The 24,115-nt window shown below is 41.6% G+C and overlaps 1 protein-coding gene across 3 annotated transcripts; it reads right to left on the minus strand.

The window, feature by feature from the left end:
* Positions 1-8,896: 8,896 nt before the first annotated feature.
* On the minus strand, positions 8,897-23,695 carry elmod3 (ELMO/CED-12 domain containing 3). 3 transcript variants are annotated; one of them, XM_072682561.1, is made up of 14 exons: positions 22,535-22,960; positions 21,901-22,333; positions 21,640-21,809; positions 20,397-20,468; positions 19,617-19,697; positions 19,460-19,529; positions 18,114-18,176; positions 17,261-17,349; positions 16,634-16,757; positions 16,111-16,233; positions 15,867-15,997; positions 15,618-15,694; positions 15,089-15,216; positions 8,897-14,816 (listed from the first exon to the last, which is right to left on the minus strand). In XM_072682561.1, exons 3-14 carry the CDS (start codon positions 21,673-21,675, stop codon positions 14,572-14,574), a joined length of 1,239 nt encoding a protein of 412 aa, XP_072538662.1. In that variant the 5' UTR covers positions 21,676-21,809; positions 21,901-22,333; positions 22,535-22,960; the 3' UTR covers positions 8,897-14,571. The 3 variants fall into 3 exon arrangements, with proteins under 3 accessions (XP_072538662.1, XP_072538660.1, XP_072538661.1); XM_072682559.1 differs by lacking the exon at positions 22,535-22,960 and adding an exon at positions 23,638-23,695 and having other exon boundaries at positions 21,640-22,333; XM_072682560.1 differs by having other exon boundaries at positions 21,640-22,333; positions 22,696-22,960.
* Between the last annotated feature and the right edge of the window lie 420 nt (positions 23,696-24,115).

A 24,115-nucleotide genomic window follows, 5' to 3' on the forward strand; every position in this document is an offset into this window, starting at 1 on the left:
GCTCTCGCTATACCTGTACCTTCACCTTTTTAAAAATGTGACTTTAATCTAGCTAGTATTAGCTAGCTAGCTACATGCTGCACATTTTTACTTAGCTAAAGATAAAATTAGCCAGCTAAAAGAATGTTAGCTAGCTAGCTAGCTAGCTACCAAATAACACTAGCTGCTTTAGTTAGCTAGCTAGCTAACTAGCAAGCTAGCTACCATTTACACTAGCTAGTGCTAGCTGTCCACGTTTGTTTGCTAAGATACTGGTCTTTTGGAAACACCTAGAACAGGACTACACTAGGAAAGCCGGATAGCGTTATAGCTAGCTTAGCCAGATAGCGTTGACCTGATGAGCTATTTCACTAGCACTCGACTTGCTAGCTAGCTAAATTCGCTGTCAGAAAACGTTAACGTGGCCACATATTAAAATTAGCTGGAACTAATAAAACTAGTTATTTACACAGGACACTTTCGTCATTTATCTGTGGGTAGGATATAGCTAGCACTAGGTGAGTGATTCTGCAGCTAGGATAGCTAGCTAGCTAGGTTTAAGCCGAGAGAGCCGTTTACCTCAGCAGTGGCTAGCAGCTCCCGCGCCGTTTACCTCAGCGGACCGTTAAATCCGTTGGAGTTTGAATTTTAAACGAGAGTGATGTGCGCGCGGGCTGCAGCACAGTGCAGCGTGCAAAGACGCTATGTGGACAAAAGTATTTGGACGCCTCCTCATCCATTGTTTATTTCGAAACTCAGAGTACTGTAAATAGTTAATCCTGCTTTTGTTGGAGTAACTGTCTCTACTGTCCAGGGAAGAAGCTTTCTACTAGATTTCGGAGAGCATTACTGTAAGGATTTGATTGCATTCAGCAAAAGGAGCCATAGTGAAGTCAGGATGTTGGATGGATGATCACCGCCTCACCTCATCATCCCCAACACCCCAACCCATCCCAAAAGTACTGGATGGAGCTCCTCCACCATCATTCCAAAGAACACAGCTCCTCCACTGCTCCACAGCTCCTCAATGCTGGGGGGCTTTATACACCTCTAGCCCACGCCTGTATGCCTGTTGGCAAAAGAAGGTTGAACGGAGGTTGTAGATGCAGTCTGGAAAGGGGTTTAAAAAGATCTCAGAATAATTAGAAATCAGCATTTCCACTGTCTGCTAAATCATTTACAATTGGAACAAATGCCAATATGGCCAGGTCAGACCATCCTAGCAGGGTCAGCCTGACAGCAGACCACAAGATGAGTAAAGATGTCTCCAACTATCCTAAAATATCACCTATCATCAGAAAGAGACCAGACATGTTTGATGTTCATTGAAGGAGGAAACACTTCCTGTAAAAACAAACATCACAGTAAGACTAAAGTTTCCCAGAGAAGTCTTGAGTCTTGCCCTCCATTTCAATTCAGGATTCATCTGGACTGTGCATTTAACAAAACACTGAACAATAGGCTGAACCTTCGCAGAACCAGTGACAGAACCATGCCGTCACACTGAATGAGTCTAATCTTTCCTTTCCATGTGAGAAAATTCCTTCCATCTTCTGGAATGGATTTACTGTTTCCTCTGAAAGACCAGCGTCCATCGCTGAGCATGGCTGTGCTGTAGTCCCAGGGCGACAGGAAACACACAAAAACACAATGTGGAAAAGACACCTCATTCATCTCGCACTCAGTAATACACACACACACACACACACACACACACACACACTTTTTAAAACCGTTTAGAGCTACAAGCAGCAAATATAAAGTATTTAAAGGAACACAGACTACAAAATGTAATGTATCATAATTTCATATATCATACATAAAGCACTTTCACAATATAGGACAATTCAAAACAACCAGCTCAAACAACTGAGTATAGTAATGTCAAAAGTTTGGGCACCCCTGTTCAGCAGCAGATTGGCTGAGCAAGGCTAGGTCATTGTAAACTACTCAGTATTATACAGGAGTAGATTTACCCTCCAAAGTTTAAAAGTCTAGGCCGCAGCTGAGGTGGAGCAGGTCCTCGGTGGGACTGTCATATTAAGAATCTTCTTATTAGCCTATGAATGGAACAGAAATAAATTAATTTTAATGATAAAAACTTTTTAATGAACTCTACTCTGAAGGATCCCTTTTATGCCATTTTCGTGGTGCTGTTTATTTCTCTTCACATTGTCTGTGCACAAAGAACTGTGGCTAACCAAGTGCCGGGAAGGAAACATCAGTCATGTCCTCGAAATCGCTCCAAGCGTAGGCTGTCTTTCGAGAGGCCTGTATATGAAGGGTATACTTTGGAACAGCCATCGATGACATAGCGGCCGAGAATAAAGCCTATCTCAGCTGTAGCCTAGGCTTTTGAACACAGCTGTAATGGAGGAAAAAATTATTTCATCATCATTAGAGGCAGAGTTACAGACACAGCTGAACTGAATTTGGAACCACTAGGGGGCGCACTAGCCAACAAGCTTTGATTGGTTCTAAAATAATGAGGGCTGAGGAAAACTCTTTACATCAGTGTGTCAGTGTGTTTTATAAGATATATCAGGATACATATGTACAATTATTAAGGGATAATTACTAATTGCTAAGTATTGAGGGATGTGACTTATTACTTACTATACATGTCATTTGACCAGGGGGCCAAACTTTTGCACATGACTGAAATTAACATGATTAACACAATGTAATGCACAATAACCCAATAAAACACACTCCACATCTGAGCCCAGATTAAGTTCAGCACTGCAGACTCATCTGACCGCAGTCTGACCTATGAGTAACCACAGGGAGAGAGGGGAGAGGGGGCGAGAAAGGGAGAAATACAGTGAAAGAATGGAGGAGAGATAGGGTAGCGGGGAGAAACTGGTACAAAAAAAATAAGGAGAGAAAAAAGAAAAAAGAAAGCGAGTGAGAGAGAGAGAGAGAGAGAGAGAGAGAGAGAGAGAGAGAGAGAGAGAGAGAGAGAGAGAGAGAGAGCAGTAAAAACAGAGGGAGGAGGGAAGAGGGGGTTATTGACCAGACGGCTCTAAGGGTTCAAATGGAGGAAAAAAGCTGGATCACTGCACTCTGCACACGGCACTGTACTCCTCTCATTAATGCGAGGCAAGTTTGGGGACGTGAGGGAGGATTTATACACACACACACACACATACACATCAGCACTGTTTCCTATCAAACACATTCATTTACAATTGTGAGGAAACTGAGAGAAGTGAAAAAATCATTTAGAACAGAGAGAGAGAGAGAGAGAGAGAGAGAGAGAGAGAGAGAGAGAGAGAAAATGGCATGGAGCAAGAGAAAAATACGAATAGTCAAACACTGGCAAACAAAGAAAAAAAAAAATGGGAGAAAGAAAAGAGAGAGGAGAGAAAGAGAGATTGGCCAAAAGCGAGTGAAAAATAAACTAGAGAGTTCAGTTTCTGCAGAACGTGCGAGTGTGATTGCAGCTCACCAGTGTTGCTGTGATATAGGTGTTGGTTGCTAAGGTGTTGCTAGGTCAAGGTACAACTGTGTCCAGAAATGTTTGTCTAAAAAGTAAAAAAAAAAAACTTTTGCTCAAAGGATGTTTCAGGCAAAAGCTCGCCCAAAGGCTTGCTTAATAATGCTGTATCCAAAATGTTTTGGCTAAAATGTGGGGTGCCAAAACTTTTGCCCAAAAGATATTTGGTCCAAAAGCTCATTCAAAATGTTTGGCTTATAGAGCTGTGTCCAGAAACTTTTGCTTAAAAGCTCATCCAATATGTTTGGCGAATAGAGCTGTGTCCAGAAAGTTTTGCCTAAAAAGTAGGGTGCCAAAACTTTTGTTCAAAAGATGTTTCAGGCAAAAGCCCATTCGACACGTTTGGATAATAATGCTGTGTCCACAAACTTAGCAAGGAAGTAGGGTGCCAGAACTTTGCTATACAGTTGTTTCAGGTTGAAGCTCATCCAGTACATTTGGCTGATAGAGCTGTGTCCACAAACTTTAAGATGTTTGGGGCAAAATCTCATCCAACGAATACGAGTGGGAGACAGAAAAGAATGTAAGAAGGGGGGAGACCGGAAGAGAGAGGGAAAATAAGGAAAAATGGAACAAGAGAGGGAAAAAGTAAAGGTGGGACACAGAGGAAAAGGGAGGAAAGAGAAAGGTGAGAGTGGGAGAGAGAGAGAATGAATGAGGGCAATAAAGAGAACAAACTGAAGAGAAGCATGTACTGCTGTGTGGAAAATTCAGGTAGAGAAAAAGTAAAAATCCCACCCAGGATTTTGTTCCAACTGCCTGGACAGCTCTGCTGCAGCTCAGCTCAGGCCAGGTCCAGGTCCAGGTCAGTTGGAACAAAATCCTGGGCTGAATCTTTACTTTCTGGACCTGAATTGTCCATCTCCATGGGTTCTCACTCTACTGCTGTGATTAATGTCCCTCTGTCCAGCCTCCTGAAAGCTACACCCGTCCCAACAGAGAACCATCGGTACGTTTAGTTGCATAATCATGGAAACACTGATGTCTATCTGACTCAGATCCTGGTCTATGGAAGCTCAGAACGGAGGGAATCTGGGCCACCACACTGGAGCGAGGGAGGAATCCGCTGAAGTTTTCTTTTCCGCTGGAGCAAGGCCTGTGTGAGGATGGTGGTGGTGGAGGGGGCACGGCGATGGCTTTAGCAGCACGTTCCTAACTCACACACACACACACACACACACACATCTGGAACTCTGATCACACACAGATGGGTGAATCTGGCACTTTCTTCAAGTATTTCCTTCTTCTGGTATTTTTAAAGTGATAGTTTGGCAAAAATAAAACTCACAAATATGTACACAGTTTTCCCTCCAAGCCCCCAGATGTAGTCAATACATGCTTGTTATATTTACGTTCTTAGTTTAACCTTGGAGCTACAAGACTAACAAGTGATAGAAGCTAATGTGTACCAATTATAATCATGGCAAACCGCGTGGAGGTGTTCAGTAATCTCTAATAGATTTGATTATGTGGTTTCAGACACTGTATAACTCACTATTATCTATAAACATGGACTGAAGTGTAGAAGCATAGCTACTGTTGTGTCTGTACTTTAGTCCATGTTTAACAATAGAAGTGTGTCTTAATCTCCTTTAAAACATAAAACCTTTAATCTCGGTATCTAATAATAATTCAACAGCAAGGGGTTCAGTGTGAATGGATACCCTGATATAGTAGACAGCTATTTATCTGCAAGACCCAGTAAAGAGTACTTTATAAAGAAAAAACTAAATTACTTGTAAATACAGTGTGTTCCTGTGATCATTTAAAGACTCAAAATTACATTAAATTCAGGGACGTTTGTTGAATTGAGCAACTCTCTATAAGCAGCACTGAAATACTGCTGTTCTTAGCATGGCTAAAGTAGCAGCCAACTGAACTGAAGCCTGAATTTTGTTTGTACTTCAGTCCATAGACATAAACAAGTCTATTAAAGATGATTAATTACCTTTATACAGTTTGTGATGATTTAGGACTACAGTTAGCACCATGCTAATCATTCAGTTTAAGCTTCAATTACTTTCTTGCAATATTAGCCTCATAGCGCCAAAATAGAATATAAAGAAGCAGAACTTTCTGCATTTCTGAAAATGTGTGAATTGAATTGCTCTCTGAATTGAGATGAGAGAATTAGAGATTACTAAACACCACACGGTTTAAGGCACATATGTGGTGTTTTAGGCCTACAGTTAGCACCATGCTAATTAAAGACATGCCTCGGCAGACTGACTATGTTTGAGGAAAGGGGAGTAAACTGTGTGAACTTGATTTTGTCACTTTAAGATGTAACAGCCGACTCTGTAATGTCTCCCTAGTCTGTGTGGGTGTGTTTAAATGGGAATCTGGTGATGTCCTTAGGCCCAAGTCTCTTCTGTTATTTCATTGTGTTTTTTTTTTGTCCAGACAGTTTGGAGACCGTGTTTGCAGACCTCTTTGGGATAAGGAGATCCAGATGAGTGCCTGATACCATCACATCCACAGAGGGTATTCCATAATTTGCTTGTTGATGCCACTCCTATGTCATCACACTGGCGTTGGTAATAACCCAGTGGGCTTTAGGAGCTGCAGTCCACAGGCCTGGCTACAGGGGAGCTCAGCTTTAGCTATAGCTGCCCATTTTAGCCAGCATCTCTGAAGTAAAGTTTTACTAATCTATGTAACTTCATCTATTTTAATTTAATGAAGTAAACCAGTAAACTATTTTAGCTAAGAACGCTGATGTAAACCTTAGCTAGCAACGCATAGAACTCTGGAGCTATAATACTGATATAAACCATAGCTATCCATCCATTTAGCGAGCAACTCTGAAGTAAACACACAGAAGCTAGAAATCTATTTTATCTAAGAAGTCTGAAGTAAACCTGAGCTAATAATCAATTTTAGCGAGCAACTGTGAAGTTAAGGTAGGTAAGTAAGTAAGGTAGCTATCTACATCAGAAACCATGGTCATTGTAGTTACCTAAAGATTGTAGTTTTACAATAAAGTCAACATTTACTTCTATTTTAGTTAGTAACTGTGAAGACAGTCATAGTTATCTACATGTGTTCATTTAACTTAGCTGATACAACTTAGAGCCTGGAATGCTTTAATATGACCCTGCTCCCTAAAATTACAAAGACAATAAAAAGATTTAGCATTGCATTAATATTCACATTTGGTTAACGTCACCTATAAAATCCCACAACACACACACACACACACACACACACACACACACACACACACACACACACACAGCAGATCAGCTGTTTTGGCCCACGCCTCTTGTTTGTCCGTCTACGATGCCAGCTGAGCACTCATCACTCTAGCAGGGGGGCGTATAGACGGACAGTGAAGAAATCTTCAGCATGTTTCTCCCATATTCTTTTTATTTTTTTAACTAACTGTACTGTTCCCTAGGCCTTCTCCAACCTCCAATCAAACTTCCATTAATTCACAAGATCCTGGAAAAACTCTTAGGTTTCTCTAAACGTCCCAAGAGACAAGTCTGGATGTGTAGTTCTACCTCATGCTAGCTGGAGCCTGTATATGTGTGTGTGTGTGTGTGTGTGTGTGTGTGTGTGTGCCAAAGCAGCAGGTTTGCATCTGAAATATAAATGAATAAGCCAAGATAGCACGAGCCAAAGGAGCACAAGCTACTCAGGAAATCAGTGAAGGGTGTCTGCACACAGCTCAACGCTGATGTTTCAGGGCTAAATGGAGAAACTCAGAATATTCCAGATTAAACAGTTGGAACTGTGCAGTTTTCAGCTCTGATTTCATGCAATTCACTTGGACTAGGCTGGTTTCAGTTATGTCAGGAACAAGAATTACAAAAACACTCCACTTAATTCTGTTCTTGTGTAGATTTGGATTCTTTACAGTGGTGGTGAACTCAACCAAGCATCGGCCGGCATTAATACAACACAGATATAGCCCATATTTTATTTACTATCCAAACCCACCAGTGATCCTTCACGTGACCTCTAAGTTTTGTTGATGGTAAATTGTGGCAAATCTGCAAATGCACTCTTCACTTTGGGGACTATTCCTGCCACACAACACCCTGCATGTATCCCTCCACCACAAGCATGTTTCATTTCAACAGACTCTTCTCAGAACTCTGGTAGAACAGTGTCTCTGGCATCAGGCAGCGTCTTCATCACCATTAGGTGAAGAACTTTTAGAGCTTCATTCATCACCACTGTGAACAGTTCTGAGTCAGCTTCTCCAGAACAGAGCGGTTCATACCAAACCCACGCCGAATGACTGTTCACTTCTTCCCATTTAAACCAGAATAAATCAGAACTGGTGTCTTCACTGAGAAGTGAAGTTGTGTTGATGCTACTGGAGCTGATTTGCAATTTTAATTCTATAAGTTTCAAACATTTAGTCACTGTAGTGAAGTCCCAGCCCCCCTTAGTCATAGTCCCATCAGAGGGAGGTGGTTTGGAGTTTGGTTTCTTTTACTATGGAACATGAGAAACAGAGAGAGACCACTCTGAATGACTTTGTTTACATCTTAACTGTTTAATTAGGCCGGGTTTGTTTAGTGGAATTCCCCTTTAACTAGAAGAGATGAAAGAAAGAAAATCCAGCATAAAGAAGATTAGTTTTCCAGGATGAATCTCAGCATGTGGTTCTTGTGCGCCTATTAGACGTGAGTCACCCCCTAGTGGCTAGCCTGAGCCATTACACTTCAAACACACAGCTGACAACCAATACAGTAAGTCGATTTTAACGTTTACCTTTAGCCAACACTGCAAACATGTCTTAGAAAGTGAACTCCTCTCAAATGTAGCCAAAATGTCTTAGATTTCTTATTTTAAGATTGTACAAATATTAATTACAATTAATCAACTTCTCTTTATACACTAAAATATTTTATTTTAAAATCATTTTGCCTCATTGGTCAATCAATACAGCTTGAAACAAGGAAAAGTATAAAAAATGTGCAGTGCACATTTACAGCAATTTGAATGGCAATCTAATCCAGAGCTTTTACATGTAAATCATGTTACACAGGTGGGAGAATGCAGAGTTGTAAAGAGTCTCACTCAAGGACTCAAGGACTACATGGTGTAGTATGGTGTTTGCCAGGCCGGGGGAATCGAACCCTAGTTTGTCATGGGAAAGGTGGAATTGCTACACATTACTACAATGTCCGCTGAGTAAATAGAGTAAACAGTTACTGTTTATAAACTAGTGGGCAGTATGACAACATTAAAAACACTGATCAATTACACATTTACATTTACTGACTAATTACTGGTTTAAGTGCAGCATATTGAAATATTGAAATTATTATACTCAGTCTGGGAAAACATTTAAATAATTGTTTCAGTTTGGCAATAAATATTGTGTATAGTGAAAATGTCACCCCTATTATAAACAGTCTGTAGCTGCTGTGTGAAAAGAACACATTAAATCAGGCAGTGTAATAGTTTATTTGCATTTATTTATTTATTATCCTCCATACAATACATTACTGTACAATCGCATATATTCTGAAATATATTCTCATTATAAAATAGGGCCTCTACAATCAGGGTAACAATAAAATGCTCTGAGGGACCATACAGGCAAAAAAATAAAACATCTTTCAATATCTTTTAAACGAAGTGCAAGACTGAATCGGATTCTATTCGACACAGTTTGGTTGATTTCAAGGGACCAAATCCTCGCACGCACATCTGGAATGGATTCTTTCCGAAGGCAAAAAGTGACATCAGTCAAAGGTCAAAGAGCTCAGTACTCGTGCGATTGGTCCAAACAAATCTTCCATTGTGCCATAGGAGAGAGAATGAGTTTTCTGACAGTTTAAAAAAAACCCAAAAAACAAACAAACAAAAAAAAACTAAATCTCTTAAACTTCACGGTAGCACAGCCAAACCCAGAAGCCACAATAATATTTTCATCTGAACATCAAAAAAAAAAAGGATTGTTAAAAACGTCATCCAGCGAGTCTGTTTGCGTGTAAGACTATATACTCCTCACTAACGGTGCCTATAGAAATATATAGATGTGAATGTTTCGCAGTGCTTCTGTTTGTTTTTTTTAGTGTACATACATATACATTCTCAAGCTAGGTAGATTACTGCAGGAAACACACCAGACCTTTATATTGTGCTACTCACTGCTTTCCTCCGCATAGAACAACCTACAGCATCTGCAGTTTGAGTTATGCATAATACGCCCAGCCATCGTTTACAATCACTATAATCTTCTGTTTCCGTCTCTCTAACACACACACACGCACACCCACACACACACCCCTCTTCATTCATTCACACACAGCAGCCCTTCTTCTGAAACACAACACACCACTAATAAACAATCAAGGATAAGCTGAAAAGGTGCCACATATCGTCCATTTAACGCACCAAGAAACACCCTAACCAACCTGCTGATGTGGCTAAGAGTACATGGAAGCTGGTAGCCACCAGTTAGCACAATGTCATTTGCATAATGCTAACTACTGGCTGTTAGTGTTCACTTATGGTTAGCAACATTCTGTTTCCTGATCAAACCGTGCCTTTGACAGTCCTGAACACAGATCCTAATGGAATTCATTGGACTGTAGGAGCAGTGTGAGAGTTTGAGAACCTCAATTTTAGAATATGTGTCTCTCAAATTGAGATACAGCTCCTAAATAAATGGTCACCAGTCTTTAAAACAGGGAGAAGGTCAAGTAATAACTGATGCACACTAAATAAAAGGTTCTTTAGTAAAAGCAATGGTTCTGTATGGAACTGCAACATCTCAAAGAACCATTAGGATGCTTAAATGGTCCCTCGGATACAAGGAAAACCTCCAGTACATAGTTCTTTATAGAACCTTCAAATAATGTTTCTATATAGCACCAAAAAGGGTTCCACTGTTGACAAAAAAAGCCCTTTTCAGTACTATAGAGTGAATATAACACCTCTCAGCCATAACATTAAAACCACTACCACGTGAAGTGAATAACACTGATGATCTGGTACCAGTGACTCCTGTCGAGGGGTGGATAAACTAAGCAGCAGGTGAGCAGTCAGTTCTTGAAGGTGATGAAGGAAAGTGATGAAGCAGGAAAAATGGACAAGCTTAAGAATCTGAGACATTTTGACAAGAACCAGACTGTGATGTTCTAGATGACTGGGTCAGAACATCTCCAAAACATCAGGCAGGTCTTGTGGGTTATTCCACTTTCCAGCAGGCAGTGGTCAGTACCTACAAAGAGTGCTTCAAGGAAGGAACTTGGATCCTTGCAGATCCCACCTCACAACGTAAAGGACTGCTGCTAACATTAGTCCTGGTGCCAGATACCACATCAGGACACCTTCAGAGGTCTTGTGGAAACCATTCTTTGACAGACCAAAGTTGTCTGAGTTGCATGAGGGGGGCCTACATAATATAAGGCAGGTGGTTTTAATGTTATGGCTGATTAGGTTTGGTGACCACATTTACGTCCAGTTTAATCAGCATAGAATATTTAAATTAATCTTCGTCTGCATCAAAATAACTCTCCTCTCAGTGCTCAGATACTGGAGCTGCTTTACTGGTAATGGGGCACGTCCACAGCATTCTCTCTTCTCTGGGTAAGAAGCTGCAGCTCCTCTAAATCACTCCAAATATAAACAAATGCACCTGATTTTTTTAAATTTCTAAAACTAACTTGGCCAAAAGTGACAGGACTCCTAATACACATCCACTGAACTTATATATCCATGTGTCAAATCCAAAACAAGAAGAACTCAGAAAACACCTCACTTTCAACTCATACAAAACCACGGTGGACTTGGTCAACTCAGACAGACAGACACAAACTGTACCAAGATTAACATTGTCGATTTTCTTTTTCTTTTTTTTTTTAAGATGCTACATCTTTAGCGCTACCTGACATGCTAACAACATCAGAGTGTGGATTTCCTAAACTATCTTAAACGTTACAGCATGTACCTGACAATTCACTCAAATCTGGCAACCCACGGGGCCCAAGCACTTTCACAACTCAAGTAACAATACTCAGCTATTATGTGTATTAATCTAACTTGGCTCAACATCAAATATGAATATTATTATTTTTTTACAAATGTATTTGCATGTCTAATTTTTCATGTTATTATTTTTTTAAACAAATTTACTATACACTAGTGTTCAAAGGTCTGGAATCATTCTTAAAAAAAACAAACCCTAACAAACAAAAAAAATAACATGTATGAAATAATACCATGACACTTTTAGGACTGTACTGCCATTAACTGTCACAGCTTTAACTGATTAGTAGGATGAAATGGTAAAGGTGTCCAAAAGAGACAAAGAAGAACTGTGTTATACAAAAATAACATTAAGAAAAATGTAAAGATATGATAATTTTAATTTTTAATTGAACATTTAACTTTTTGGTCTCTCCAAAAAAATCTAATATATTAAAACTCTACAATCCGCATTTTAGGCGTTTAAACTGAATAAAATAACAGTAATTGTTCATATGACAAGCGATTCTAAACTTTTGAATGGTAGTGTAAGCAGGGAAAGTCCCCTATTTTCAGGTTACTATATCATTTTATTATGCATTATATAATTTTATTAAATTGACTATATTTCTTTCCTTTCAGTTTATTACTTTAAGCCCAGACATCCTATTTTCCAAACAACATCCAACCTGAATAAAACTCTAACATACAATCTTAAGGCTTTTGTTTTTTTGCAGTATTTCCAACCGTCCAGCATCCATTTCCAGGATACATGTAACTCCAAAAATGAATTCTGGAAAACTGATGACAATTTGGAGGAGGACTGCCCAACACACTGATTATCGATTTAATAACCACCATCACAATATTGGCCTTTTATGATTCTGACAACTAGTTCTAACCAATCACAGTGTGTTTTAAATGTGGCCACAGCTGTAGTTGAGTTCCGGAGGGTATCCTTGATTATCTAAAATAAGGGATCCACATCCTTCAATATATATTTTTAATTAGTTAATAATAATGTAAAACAATTACTGAAGGTGTTTCTAATATATTGTATCACAACTGCAATATGTAGCTATATGCTATATCGTTTGTAGCATGAGACCCCCAATTTGGGCACCTCTTAGAAAATCACACTCTACCACTGGAAACAACTGGAAACAATATCAGCAGAGAAGAAACACAGCAGTAAAGATGGTCGGTCTGAGAGATTTAAACGGGCCGGCTGATCACACACTCCGACAAAACACACAGTAACTGATCGTACGAGCTCGCTCACACCTGGCCACACCTACTAACATTCCCCATGTCTCCTTTTAAAGTCAAGAGACTCTTTGGTAAACTACACGACAAGAACAAAACCCTAATCTAAATGCCTCCGAGTTATTTAGTCTTATCATGGCACAGCTGCCCCACGGAAAGGACCAAATGAGTCCGGATGAGGAAAATTGCTTCCTGTTTTGGACTCCTGTAGCTTATCTAAACAGTGCTGAGTAACGCAAGCACCAACGACCAATGTCTGCACAAACAGAGCTCCAGCGTTCTCGATCAACACTCCCACCAACTTAACATTCAAATAACTACATAAGCTCAGAGATTCTGGATCTGGATCTGTTTGTATTCACACTCACTGCTACGCCAGGCTAATTCCAATGAACCCAGTCACCCTTACCAACACATTTAGTATGATGTCCTGATTGGTCCAAAGTGGAGAGACTGTATAGTCCCCCAAACCTTGGATGAACATCTAGAAACGCCCGTTAAAAGTTCCTAATTATGTATGAAGTTCCCACTTTTATTCCCAATCGAATTTGAATATTCATTGTTTTATTATGTGATTAAAAGAGAATTCCACTTTTTTCCAATGAAGAGTTTCTGGAGAAACGCAGTGGGAATGGTCCACAGTGGTGGTCTGAACCTCTAAAAGCTTCCTTTAGAGGAAGTAATTACACCAAGTGTAATTGCCTGAGACATCAGACATGGGTCTAAAACATATTATTATTATTCTAATTAAAATTCCGAAAAAAGTTGGAAGGGGTGTGTGTGAAATAGTCCCAAATTTACATTTTTAATTTTATTTGCAGATTTTCCTCTACTTCCCCAGCAACCACATTTCATATTAAATTCAGAAGACTCTGGTGGGCTTGGATAGGAAATAAAATATGGGCTGTATCTTAGCGGCGCCTGATTCCATTCATCACCACTGTATAGAGATCAGTAGAAGTCTGGGACACTAAATTATGCATAACTTAAAAAAAAAAATCAGTGGAATTCTCCTTTAGTTATATAATTTGATTGATTTGAAGCAATTCTTCAGGCCTGTGCTCAGAAAACATCCAGACCACCTCAACACAAACATTCCTCCCTCATTATTTCTACCCATTATCATTAGTCAACGGCAAGGTGCTGATCACAACACCTACACTACAAATCCCAGGTTCTGTCCAACAGGCTGCTTCTACTTTTACACAAATCCGCCCACTAACATAAAGTGACTGGAACGTTTTACAATATTAGAAATCACAAATCAACAAATCAAACTCGAACATCTGCCAACTACAAAGACTGGCCTTTTCCAGAGAGAGCGTATAGAAGCCACTGGGTACCTCAGTAAACAGCAATCAGACGGTTGTAAGGTTTTCTAACACTACAGCTGGAGCTTCACATGTGTCTTTCAGTCTGAACTGGGAAACGAACGAGTGAAGGGGGAGAGAGAGAGAGAGAGAGAGAGAGAGAGAGAGAGAGCGCCAGGGAGAGGGTGTTGTGTAGACCATGCATTCTGTAAGGTCCTGGAGCACAGTTTAGTGTTCTTCTCCTGGGCTAACACACATTTCATTTCATCCTAAAAATCTAATGTAACCTAACGTTAAGGTTTGGTGTCTCAAGTTTGTGTCTTGCACTGGAGCTACGAGGCTAATGTAGCTTAGCTTAAATTAGAGCTTATGTCCCACCAATTAGCACGATGCTAAGTGCATGCCTAAATCATCCCACACTCTCCTCAAACAGTGTGGAGTTCAGTAATCGCTGTGTGTCTTCACACTCATACGCTCACTGTGTGTGTGTGTGTGTGTGTGTGTGTGTGTGTGTGTGTGTGTGTGTGTGTGTGTGTGTGTGTGTCTTTCTCTCTCTCTCTTTCTCTCGCTCTCTCTCTCTCAGATAAGTCTGGCCTCTCCCTCCATCTCTGGAGGAAGTTCACAAACCCCAGTAAAGTTCATCTCTTTTCCCTCCTTCCCTCCCTGGCTGCTCACACGGGACTCCCTGTCGCCAGGAGACGGGTTACTATGCGACAGCGTGTCAGGTGACGTCCGGTGGCCAATCCCTGTGCGGCGTTCCTGTAGGAAAGTCTCAAGGCGCCTCAGGACCTGCTTGGGGTTCTTTTTGGCATGGAGCTCCACTTCTGCATGAGAAAACAGAGGACGCCGACAGCTGCATAACGTACGTACACTCACTGGCCACTTTATTAGAACCCCCTACCTGGTGCTTATTAGAAACACTGACCTTGTCCTTCTACTCACCGGCCACTTTATTAGAAACACCCACCCTGTGCTTCCACTCAGTCTTTAACTCTACACGAGCAAGGAGGAGCTACAAGTGAGGGGTTTCTGATAAAGTGGCCACAGAAAACAAACGTAAACATGACAGAAATGAAGCACACAAGTCTTTGAGCACCTTTGAGCACGTAGCCGGAGTCCGAGATCGTTTTCTTCTGGCTCTTCCACAGCTGGTAGAGATGAAGGAACGTTGCTACGTAAAAGTCATTCAGTACTCCTACAACCTGTTGCCGTCGGTTACACTCCCTGTGTGACATCACAAAGCAACAGACTGTTTTATTGCTATGGAGAAACCCCTTCTTACGCATTTTACATAAATACACACAAATAAGTAGACAATGTGAATGTCTCTCCAAAGTCTGCAACTTCCCCATAGGAGGTCCAAGTCCATCTAGCCCAGGTCATTTTTAAACATTTCTATTGGTCCATTTATCATATTCTATTCATTATCAAATATTCTAATAATGTGAAAAATGACAGTTAAGGTTTCTAGTGAGTGACAATGTGTATCTTTATGAAATTTCTCATATCTGAAACACAAAAGCTGATGATTTTAATAAGCTAAACTGGTTGTTATATATTCTACAAAACTGAGACCCTGTAGCTCCCTCCCTCTAGCTGTGAGATTAAGAAAGTTGTGCGCTCACTTGGATAGCACCTCCTCCCTGAGTGCATGCAGGGCGATGCGGGTCATATTGATGGACATCACACTGAACGGAAAATTCTGGAATTACAAAAGACAATTCCACACATTAGTAGATTTATCAATCAGGAGATGAAGACTGGCCACTAAAGAGAACACAGGACTGATTTTACAAAATCAAGAAGCTCAGAATATTCCTACCAAATACTGTGTGTGTGTGTGTGTGTGTGTGTGTGTGTGTGTATGGTGTTACCTGCACTGGATGCTGAGAGAGTTTGTAGATGTCTCTGGCAAGTGGTAGTGTCTCTGGATCCATGACCAGGTAGAGAGTGTGCATCAGGCCCAAAAAACCTGTCCCTCTCAGATCAGTAGCAGGATCTGTACCTGCATAAACACATACATACTTTATAAAAAAAAAAAAGACATGTACAAAATGTAATAATTAAAAAAATAAATAAATTAATTAATAATAATATTTTAATAACGTCCCCCCATACCCTGGAAGCCGACATTTTCCCAGTGTGGGCCGTAGCGGGGGCAGTCCGCTCGGGTGCAGGTCAGTTTTCTGTAGATGGTCTGGAGCACACGCATGTGCACCGGCTGACTGTTATCCAGAGAACCTGAACAAAAATGAGAACCCGGTTTAAACTCAGGTTCTTTAACGGCATCAAATGCTGGCCTATCCAGTCATTCATCCTACGACTTATTCAGCGCCCACTACGACTTATTCAGCGCCCACTATGAATTATTCAATATCCACTATGACTTGTTTGATGTGTCTACTATGAATTTTCAAAATATCCACATGTAATTCAGTGTCCACTATGAATTATTCTATGGGTCTACTCTGAATTATTTAGAATCCACTATGAATAATTAAAGTATCCATTATGAATTATTCAGTGTCTACAATGAATTATTCAGTACCCATTATGAATAATTCAGTATTGTTCAGTATTAGATGAATGTGTGCAGCAGGGCTGTGGGTTTTGTTTGGAGGTGGATGCTGGTGAAACTCACACTGAGCGATAGCGAACACCAGGTCCCTCTCCTCCACCAACTCTTTATGCAGTCGTGGCGGCCCAAAAAGGAAGTGAGTGATGGCAGCCAATCCCGTTCTGCGAATGGTTGGCTGAATGTTCTTCTGTTGGAGAGATTGCTCACATCTTAAAACACAAATTTACTGGATCACAGTTTTTCACAATTATTACAAATAATATAAAATCTCATACTGTAATTAGAACGTGACAGCGAGCGACTATGACCTGCCTTATCTTATCTTATGATCTGCCTTGCAGCTACAGACCCCCACAGGGTTACTTCAAGAATATTTAGCTAAATACAATCTTCTTTATTAGATGGCAGCTGGAGCCTCTTCTGCAGTGACGCACAGCTTCTATCTCTCTTTATCTAGCTTAATGGCCTTGTTTGCTAGTACCTTGAGCCAGATGACTGCTCTACTGGCACTGTTCTCACTAAAACCAGACCTTTCCAGTCTGTTGGGGTCGTCACTGTACTGAAACCTAGTTCCTTTTAGTTCATGTACAGAGTGATGAGCACAGTGTTGTGGTGGCAGATCACATATCATGTTCCTGTAAATTAACGAATGCCATTGTGCAGCTCCCACACACCCACACACTTACTTACCAGAAGGTCCCCTAGGTCTGTGGTCTGAAAGTGCTGCAGGGCCTCGTTGAAGGAGATCAGAGCGGAGGGAGTGAGATCTTCCACCAGAACTGCACAGGAAATCACAGGAAGTCATTAACTACTAATTTCATCAAATTGTGTTTCATGTTACTTTACTGATTTGCAATAATATCATTTTGATATTATGATATCTTTTTTCAAAAAAAAAAAAAATTATATGGACAGAAAATTATACAATGAAATACAACTAAAAAAAAGAAAAACATCCACTTGAACGAAGTGGAGAAGTTGTTTTATTAATAAATAAGAAATGTAAAAAATGAAGGCAACAGATTTCGTGACCAGGTGCTGACATAGCAGAGCTTATCTGGCATCCCAGAACGGTTTGTTATGGTGACAGTGAAGCAAGCGAGCGATTGCAGCCCTCATTAAACCGCCCTGGCCGCTCTGTCCGGAGTCTCAACTGAATTCAACTGTTTAAAGTCGAGGCTTTTTCCAACATTTTCCAAAAAGATACATACAGCCCTCGCTGTTTCTATGGCAACAAAAGCCTGGAGCTATCGGTGCCATGGATTTCACCTCAAATTCACCAGGTCTATATTCTTAAGCAACAGGTAACGTAGAAGGCAGATCGGTCAGGATCCAAGAGGAGGAACGCAAAGCGAAGGAGAGCGAGAGGCTGCGAGAGCAGAGTGGGACCGCGCACGCATTTCCCACAATACCCGTTTCCTCCGATGAGGTAATGCTCCCTCCGGGGTGGAGGCGCGTGCCGAGTCACGCTGATGTAATGTGGCCCGTATCCGGCCCACGGGATGCTGTTGCCATGGAGACGGGGTGAGGTAACTGGTCTCACCTGGTTGGATGCTCTCCAGGGCGTCCCATTCCTGCTGCGCACGCTCTAGCTCGGAGTTCACCTCTACACACACACACACACACACACACACACACACGTCATTATTACTATTATCACTAGTGATAACAAAAGGAGTTTGATTTATTGCTGACTCATCACTCCTTGATACACGTGAGAAAAGTGCAAATGAAAATGGAATTAATTACATAATTAACTTCTTAATCAAGTAGCTGTGTAATCAACTTTAAATAGCATAGAAAAAAAGTCTCAGCCAAGAGGCACAATCAGAGCCACGACTGTTATTTTTACAGCTGATCAAAAAGGCCTGAGTTTGACAAAAAGTCCAATAATCCACCTATAACACTGTTAATTAAATATGCTAATGGAATAATGCAGTAAGATGTGCAGCTTAAGCAGTTCCCACATCTGGGCAGTTGATTGGCTGCTGCTGAAATGGTCAACACAGTGATGCATGTTTTTGGTAAGTGGTTGGCATGGCACTCTCTCATCTGCTCTGGTGTTGGGTGTATAAGTATATGGGTGCTATAATGTTGCAAGGGGGTTGCTGTGGTATCTCAGGTGCGTGCTTTGGGCTTGCTAAGTGGTTGCACAGCAGTTTTAATGGTATCCCAGATGGAAAGACGCAAGTCTCTACAGACCAGAGAGTGGGTTTGACAAAAGTTTACTCCTATTGGCCACAAAAGCTGTTAGTTACAGTCAAGAAAGGATTGCATATACACTGTATTAACTACGGCTAATAATGATTAAATAAGTAGATATATATAATTCAATATTTGTTTGATATTTGTTCATTTATACAAATATATGTTTCATATATGTAAATGTATTGCTGTCAACACACCCACCTTTTGACACACCCCCTGTCCTTTTTATACACCTGACAGGCTTACAAAACACCCACTACTCCAACCTGCAGAGACCTAGACTTGCAGAGTGGTGCCTTTGGTGTTGATATGTGATTGCTGGGTGTTGCATGGTGGTTACTATGGTATTGGTTGGTATACTATGGTAGATGGTTGCCAGGCAGCCGGTATGATATTCCAGGTGGTTGGTCTGGTGTTACAAAATGGTTACTAGATGGGTCCTATTGTGTTGCAAGGTGGTTGCTATGGTACTTCAGGAGCTTGCTATGCTGGCTGCCAGCAGGTGGTATGGTATTCCAGGTGTGTCGTGTTACTGATGACTTCCACTGAAGAATTTTACAAAAGTGAGGGAGAACAGAGAGCGCATGCACAGTTCATCAGTCAGTCAACCAGCAGCTCTTCAGGCTGATTTCTGTATTTGTTCAAACACTCTTACAGGTTACAGCATGTGAGGATATTTACCTTCTGCTTTAGTCTGATCTCCCGCCGCCGTCAGAGACTGCAGAAGGCCATTCTGCTTTAGAGCCGAAATCTGCAACAGGTTGAACACTGTGAGCCGAGGACCCACCTGATCTAACGCTTTCACTCGGGTACACTCATCACTCAGCCGCTCACTCACCGGGACGGATTTGAGATAAGAGTTGCCGTTGACGCTGCCGTTCTCCTTGATGCCGTTACCTGGAGGAAGTCCATTCAGCATCTGTGGAAACCGAAAGCTGCAGTCAGAAATCACAGCTCTAACAGCGTCTCTTTCTCTCTCCACAGCACTGAGAGGGGAAATTACACACTACACAGGAACTCCGGTCCGCAGTAAAAAACACCAGCAGGGGCTAAAACACTCAGGACTGGTTTGGTAGACAGGGATTAAACTCTAGTTTTAGACTAAAGTCCCATGTCAGAGCTGTTTTATCATTAAACAGGCCCTCAATGTTTATAATGAAGGAATAGTGTAGATTTCATTTAGTTCTTTCAGATTTTTCTTTGCACTGACATTTATATTTTCTGCACAAGGTGACGAGTTAATGTACAAAAATCTGTTTAAAAAGTAAATCTACTAAAATGTAAAAAATAAACAAATGAATTAACAGGATAAATTAATAAATTATGAGTACTTCCTACTATATAAACACAAATGCATTTATTTCAGATGTAAATATTGTTTAATTTGATTACTTTTAATTATTTAATTAATAATTATAATTTTAAAACAATGCTTATTTTACATTTTTCTTTTATTATATATATGTTTAAAGCATATATATATATATATATATATATATATACATCTATATATGAATTCTTATCATATGCCTCATAAATAAATTTTTTTTCTTTTTTTTTTTTAAAACATTAAATATTATTAAAGTTGTTAAACTGATCTTTGACGGATGGTTCTTACAGGTGTGTGTTTGGAGTGGCCATTGGTTAGATCCTCTGTCTGCTGACATTCCTGCTGAAAACCATTCGAGCCCTGAAAAACAAACAGATCTCTTATTAGATTTACTGCTTATATTTTAAACAGAAAATGTATGTACAGATATATTCACACCATATATTATATATGACACGTTATAGTAACTGTTTAAAGAGTTTAACCATTTCCGCAGCCGATCAGAAGGCATGTCGCACTGAAGGTCTAGTCTACTAGTGCAGTTCTGTCCCTGATTACAGTGTGTGAATCATGTCTGTGTTAGACGTGTCGTGAGGAGCAGATAATGGTGCATAAAGGAAAGGTTGAGTGGAGTGTGTGTGTTTGCACAAGGCGGTGATGTGATCCTTCTGCGCAGACTGTGACCTAATAGGCCATTTACACTGTAAGTCACCTGTGACAGCATGGAACCCTTTAGCTTGATTTATGGCTCTGGAGCGGCCACACCAGTTCTGTCATTAGATACCAGCTACAGCACCTTTACTTCAAACCCCCAAAACCCAGACTGCTCATCTTCAGATTACCTTATTACTCAGTAAGTACCATCACACTAATGGTAGTTACAGAGTAATAACATTACATAGCGCCGCCTGCTTCCTGCAGTGTATTAGTCTGTCAGAATAGGGTGTGTGCATCATATGAACATTATAAAGCATTATAGAGCGCCCCCTATGCTTCCTGTAGTGCATTACAGTCTGTCAGAATGAGCGTGTGGATCATATGAACATTATAGAGCATTATAGAGCGCCCCCTACGCTTCCTGTAGTGTATTACAGTCTGTCAGAATGAGCGTGTGGATCATATGAACATTATAGAGCATTATAGAGCGCCCCCTACGCTTCCTGTAGTGTATTACAGTCTGTCAGAATGAGCGTGTGGATCATATGAACATTATAGAGCATTATAGAGCGCCCCCTACGCTTCCTGTAGTGTATTACAGTCTGTCAGAGTGAGGGTGTGGATCATATGAACATTATAGAGCATTATAGAGCGCCCCCTACGCTTCCTGTAGTGTATTACAGTCTGTCAGAGTGAGGGTGTGGATCATATGATCATTACAAAATTAAGCTCTGTAATGATCAGTTCCCACCCACTAGCTGTCTCTCCATCACATCTCACACCTTTTTAAATGCCTAACACACATTCACTGGGCAGGAGGACACATGCGTTATCTAGTCTGGACTCCACCAAAGCTCACCAAAGTCATACGAACCTCTGTGTAGACTGTGACTGCGACGTCCCCCTCCATGGCCTGAATCCTCACGCGTCTCCCGGAGTCCTGCTACTGTTCGCCCCTGCTGCGACCCGAGCCACTAGCAACCATTCCCCATTTAACACGGACAGTGCTGCCACAGGGCATCTTCGTCATATCTCCATCCAGCACTGTCAATCAAGCCACTGTCAGAAGAGGCTACAGGGCAGCAAGCATTCTTTGGATTCGCCACTGAACAGGTGGGAGCGGACAAAGCATTACCTGGAGCCGAGCCTTCTGGGACAGTCCAGTGACCTGAGATCAGCTCGATTCACTAGGCCCTGCCTTGTCTTACCAGAGGCAGTAACGCAGGGCTGCTTGGAGCCAGTCAACAAGCTGATGAACGAGAGCTCTGGGTTTCTTCACGGTGCCACCAGGGGCCAAATGAGCCAATGAGATCTCAGCAGGTAGAAGCGCATTTCCAGTGCTGGTACACTGGCTGTCCCAGCTGCACAAATCACAGAGGGCAGATATTTGGCACAGGAGAAGCTAAATGGCTGGTCGGTGCCAAGCTGTGCCAAGTCGTACTTGGCAACCCAGATCCGAACTTGAGCCGTCAGCAGGATGGGAGTTCCTCGCAGCCTTTCACTTCTTCTTCTTCACCAGAGGAACAAAGGCGTCAGCCCACGAGCACGGGAAGGCATCTGCAAACAGACTGAAGAGCCATGTTAATAAGCGTGAAAGTCTATTATGCATATTTCAGAGCTGGACTACAGCGACCAGGCCATTTCTACTGCTGGCGTTACGGTGCTGACACAATAGCATCACGCTAAAACAGTACAGTCATAACATAACATACAGTATTGATTTTCTTAAAGCCTTGATTTAATCAGACAGACTAATAAAGTGGTCTAACCTCTCAGTGCATCAGCACAGCTTAGCATTATGCTCAGCAAGTCCACAAATTGTGAGCTGCCCTTGCATGCAGAGGCATCTTGGAGGTGACGTCATCTACCTAAAGCTGCATATCCCTGTTCTCTCGAATAAGAAACGGATCAAAATCAGCTCGCAAATCACCTCCATAACCAGGTTAATCCAGCTGTCACCTCTTCTCTGGACGTGCACGAGTTATCCTAAGAGATAAACCCCCTTTTTCCTCCCCCTGACTCTTTCCCCCTTTCTTATTGCACTGTTTGAATGGGAGGAGGAGGAGGAGGAGGAGGAGGAGGGGGGGGGGGGTGTAGAGGTGACGTCACCTGCTGCCAGCCTCTACCAACACTACAATAAAATCAATACAACGCAACAACTCTCTCCCACTGATATTCCACGTATCTCCATCGATCAGCATTTAAACCACCACCCAACACAAAGCAATGCCCCCCACCCTGTTCACAGGTGCCCCACCAACTGCCCTACTGTCAGTCATGCAAACTAGCGAACATCTCATCTGCACCCCCCTCCAGCCCCCCAGCCCCCCAGCCCCCCAGCTTCCACTAACACCACCAGGCTGGCCAGGACTCAAAGAGGCACCAGGGATCTGGTGGATCCCTGGAAATCCACCCAGTCAGCAGCGGAGCGCTGGCACAGAGAGATGCCCAGTAAAGGCACCAGCACTGCCCGCTGTGCAGCTGCCCATCAGTCTGCAGCTATACTTAACCCCACTTACTTCTCTGCACACTGACCGGACCAAACTGACCAAACCCCACACTGACACGCATCAGCCGCGTGCACTGCACCGCACGCCTTCAGGAAAACCCGCAAAACCTCCCAGATCCAGCTTTAAAATAATAAACAACGCAGAACTGGTCGCCTTCTCCTGCTCTGTGCCTTAAACCCGCTGGCTGGCAACCAATCTGGGCTAACTGGCTAACGCTATCTACCCCGGGTTTTCCGCTGCTGTCGCGCAAGTTCAGCACGTTTGCTGCAACGACTTCTTTGCAAACCGCGAATAAATATGCTCTTTAACGCTTAAGCCACTTTTCCCGGCGCGAGCGAGTTATTAAAATCGCATTATTTTACCTCTCTCTCTCTCTCTCGCTCGCTCGCTCGTCTCCCTCCAATCTCGGCTCCCCTTCCCCCTTCCAGCAGCCAGAGCAGCTGATGAGGCCTCATGGGAAATGTAGTCTTTCTCCGCGGCGAAGCAACACTTCCGCTACAGAACTGTGCGCAGAGATTTAGCGGTGTCTCGGTCTGCTGTGTGAAGTGCTGACATTATGTATTAATTGTTTACAGTTCATGAATTAATTTATTATTATTTATTTATTTATTTATTTATTTAAAAACAATTTTACACACGTTACGTCAGAAATCCCTTCTCTATTCTAACAATGAAATGAAATCTTGGGCCTTGGCGCACGATAGGCTATTTTTTTGTGCTCAGGTTTATGGTTTATGTCCAGATATGAGAAAACACCTGTATTAAACACTACTGACTGAGCATCTAACATATGTTTACTTAGTGTTTACAATCTACATTAATTAAAGAAAATTAATGAAA

This window comes from Salminus brasiliensis, chromosome 6 (assembly GCF_030463535.1).
Source record: "Salminus brasiliensis chromosome 6, fSalBra1.hap2, whole genome shotgun sequence".
NCBI classification, from domain to species: domain Eukaryota; kingdom Metazoa; phylum Chordata; class Actinopteri; order Characiformes; family Bryconidae; genus Salminus; species Salminus brasiliensis.

What these genes read in the sequence shown, in the direction of transcription:
- elmod3 (XM_072682559.1), bottom strand. Translation starts at nt 21,675, where the DNA reads ATGGAGGGGGACGTCGCAGTCACAGTCTACACAGAG. An exon ending in GCCACTCCAAACACACACCT is followed by an intron (nt 19,698 to 20,396) that starts GTAAGAACCATC and finishes CGGTTTCCACAG; the next exon opens with ATGCTGAATGGACTTCCTCC. An exon ending in TCTCTCAGCATCCAGTGCAG is followed by an intron (nt 15,695 to 15,866) that starts GTAACACCATAC and finishes TTGTAATTCCAG; the next exon opens with AATTTTCCGTTCAGTGTGAT.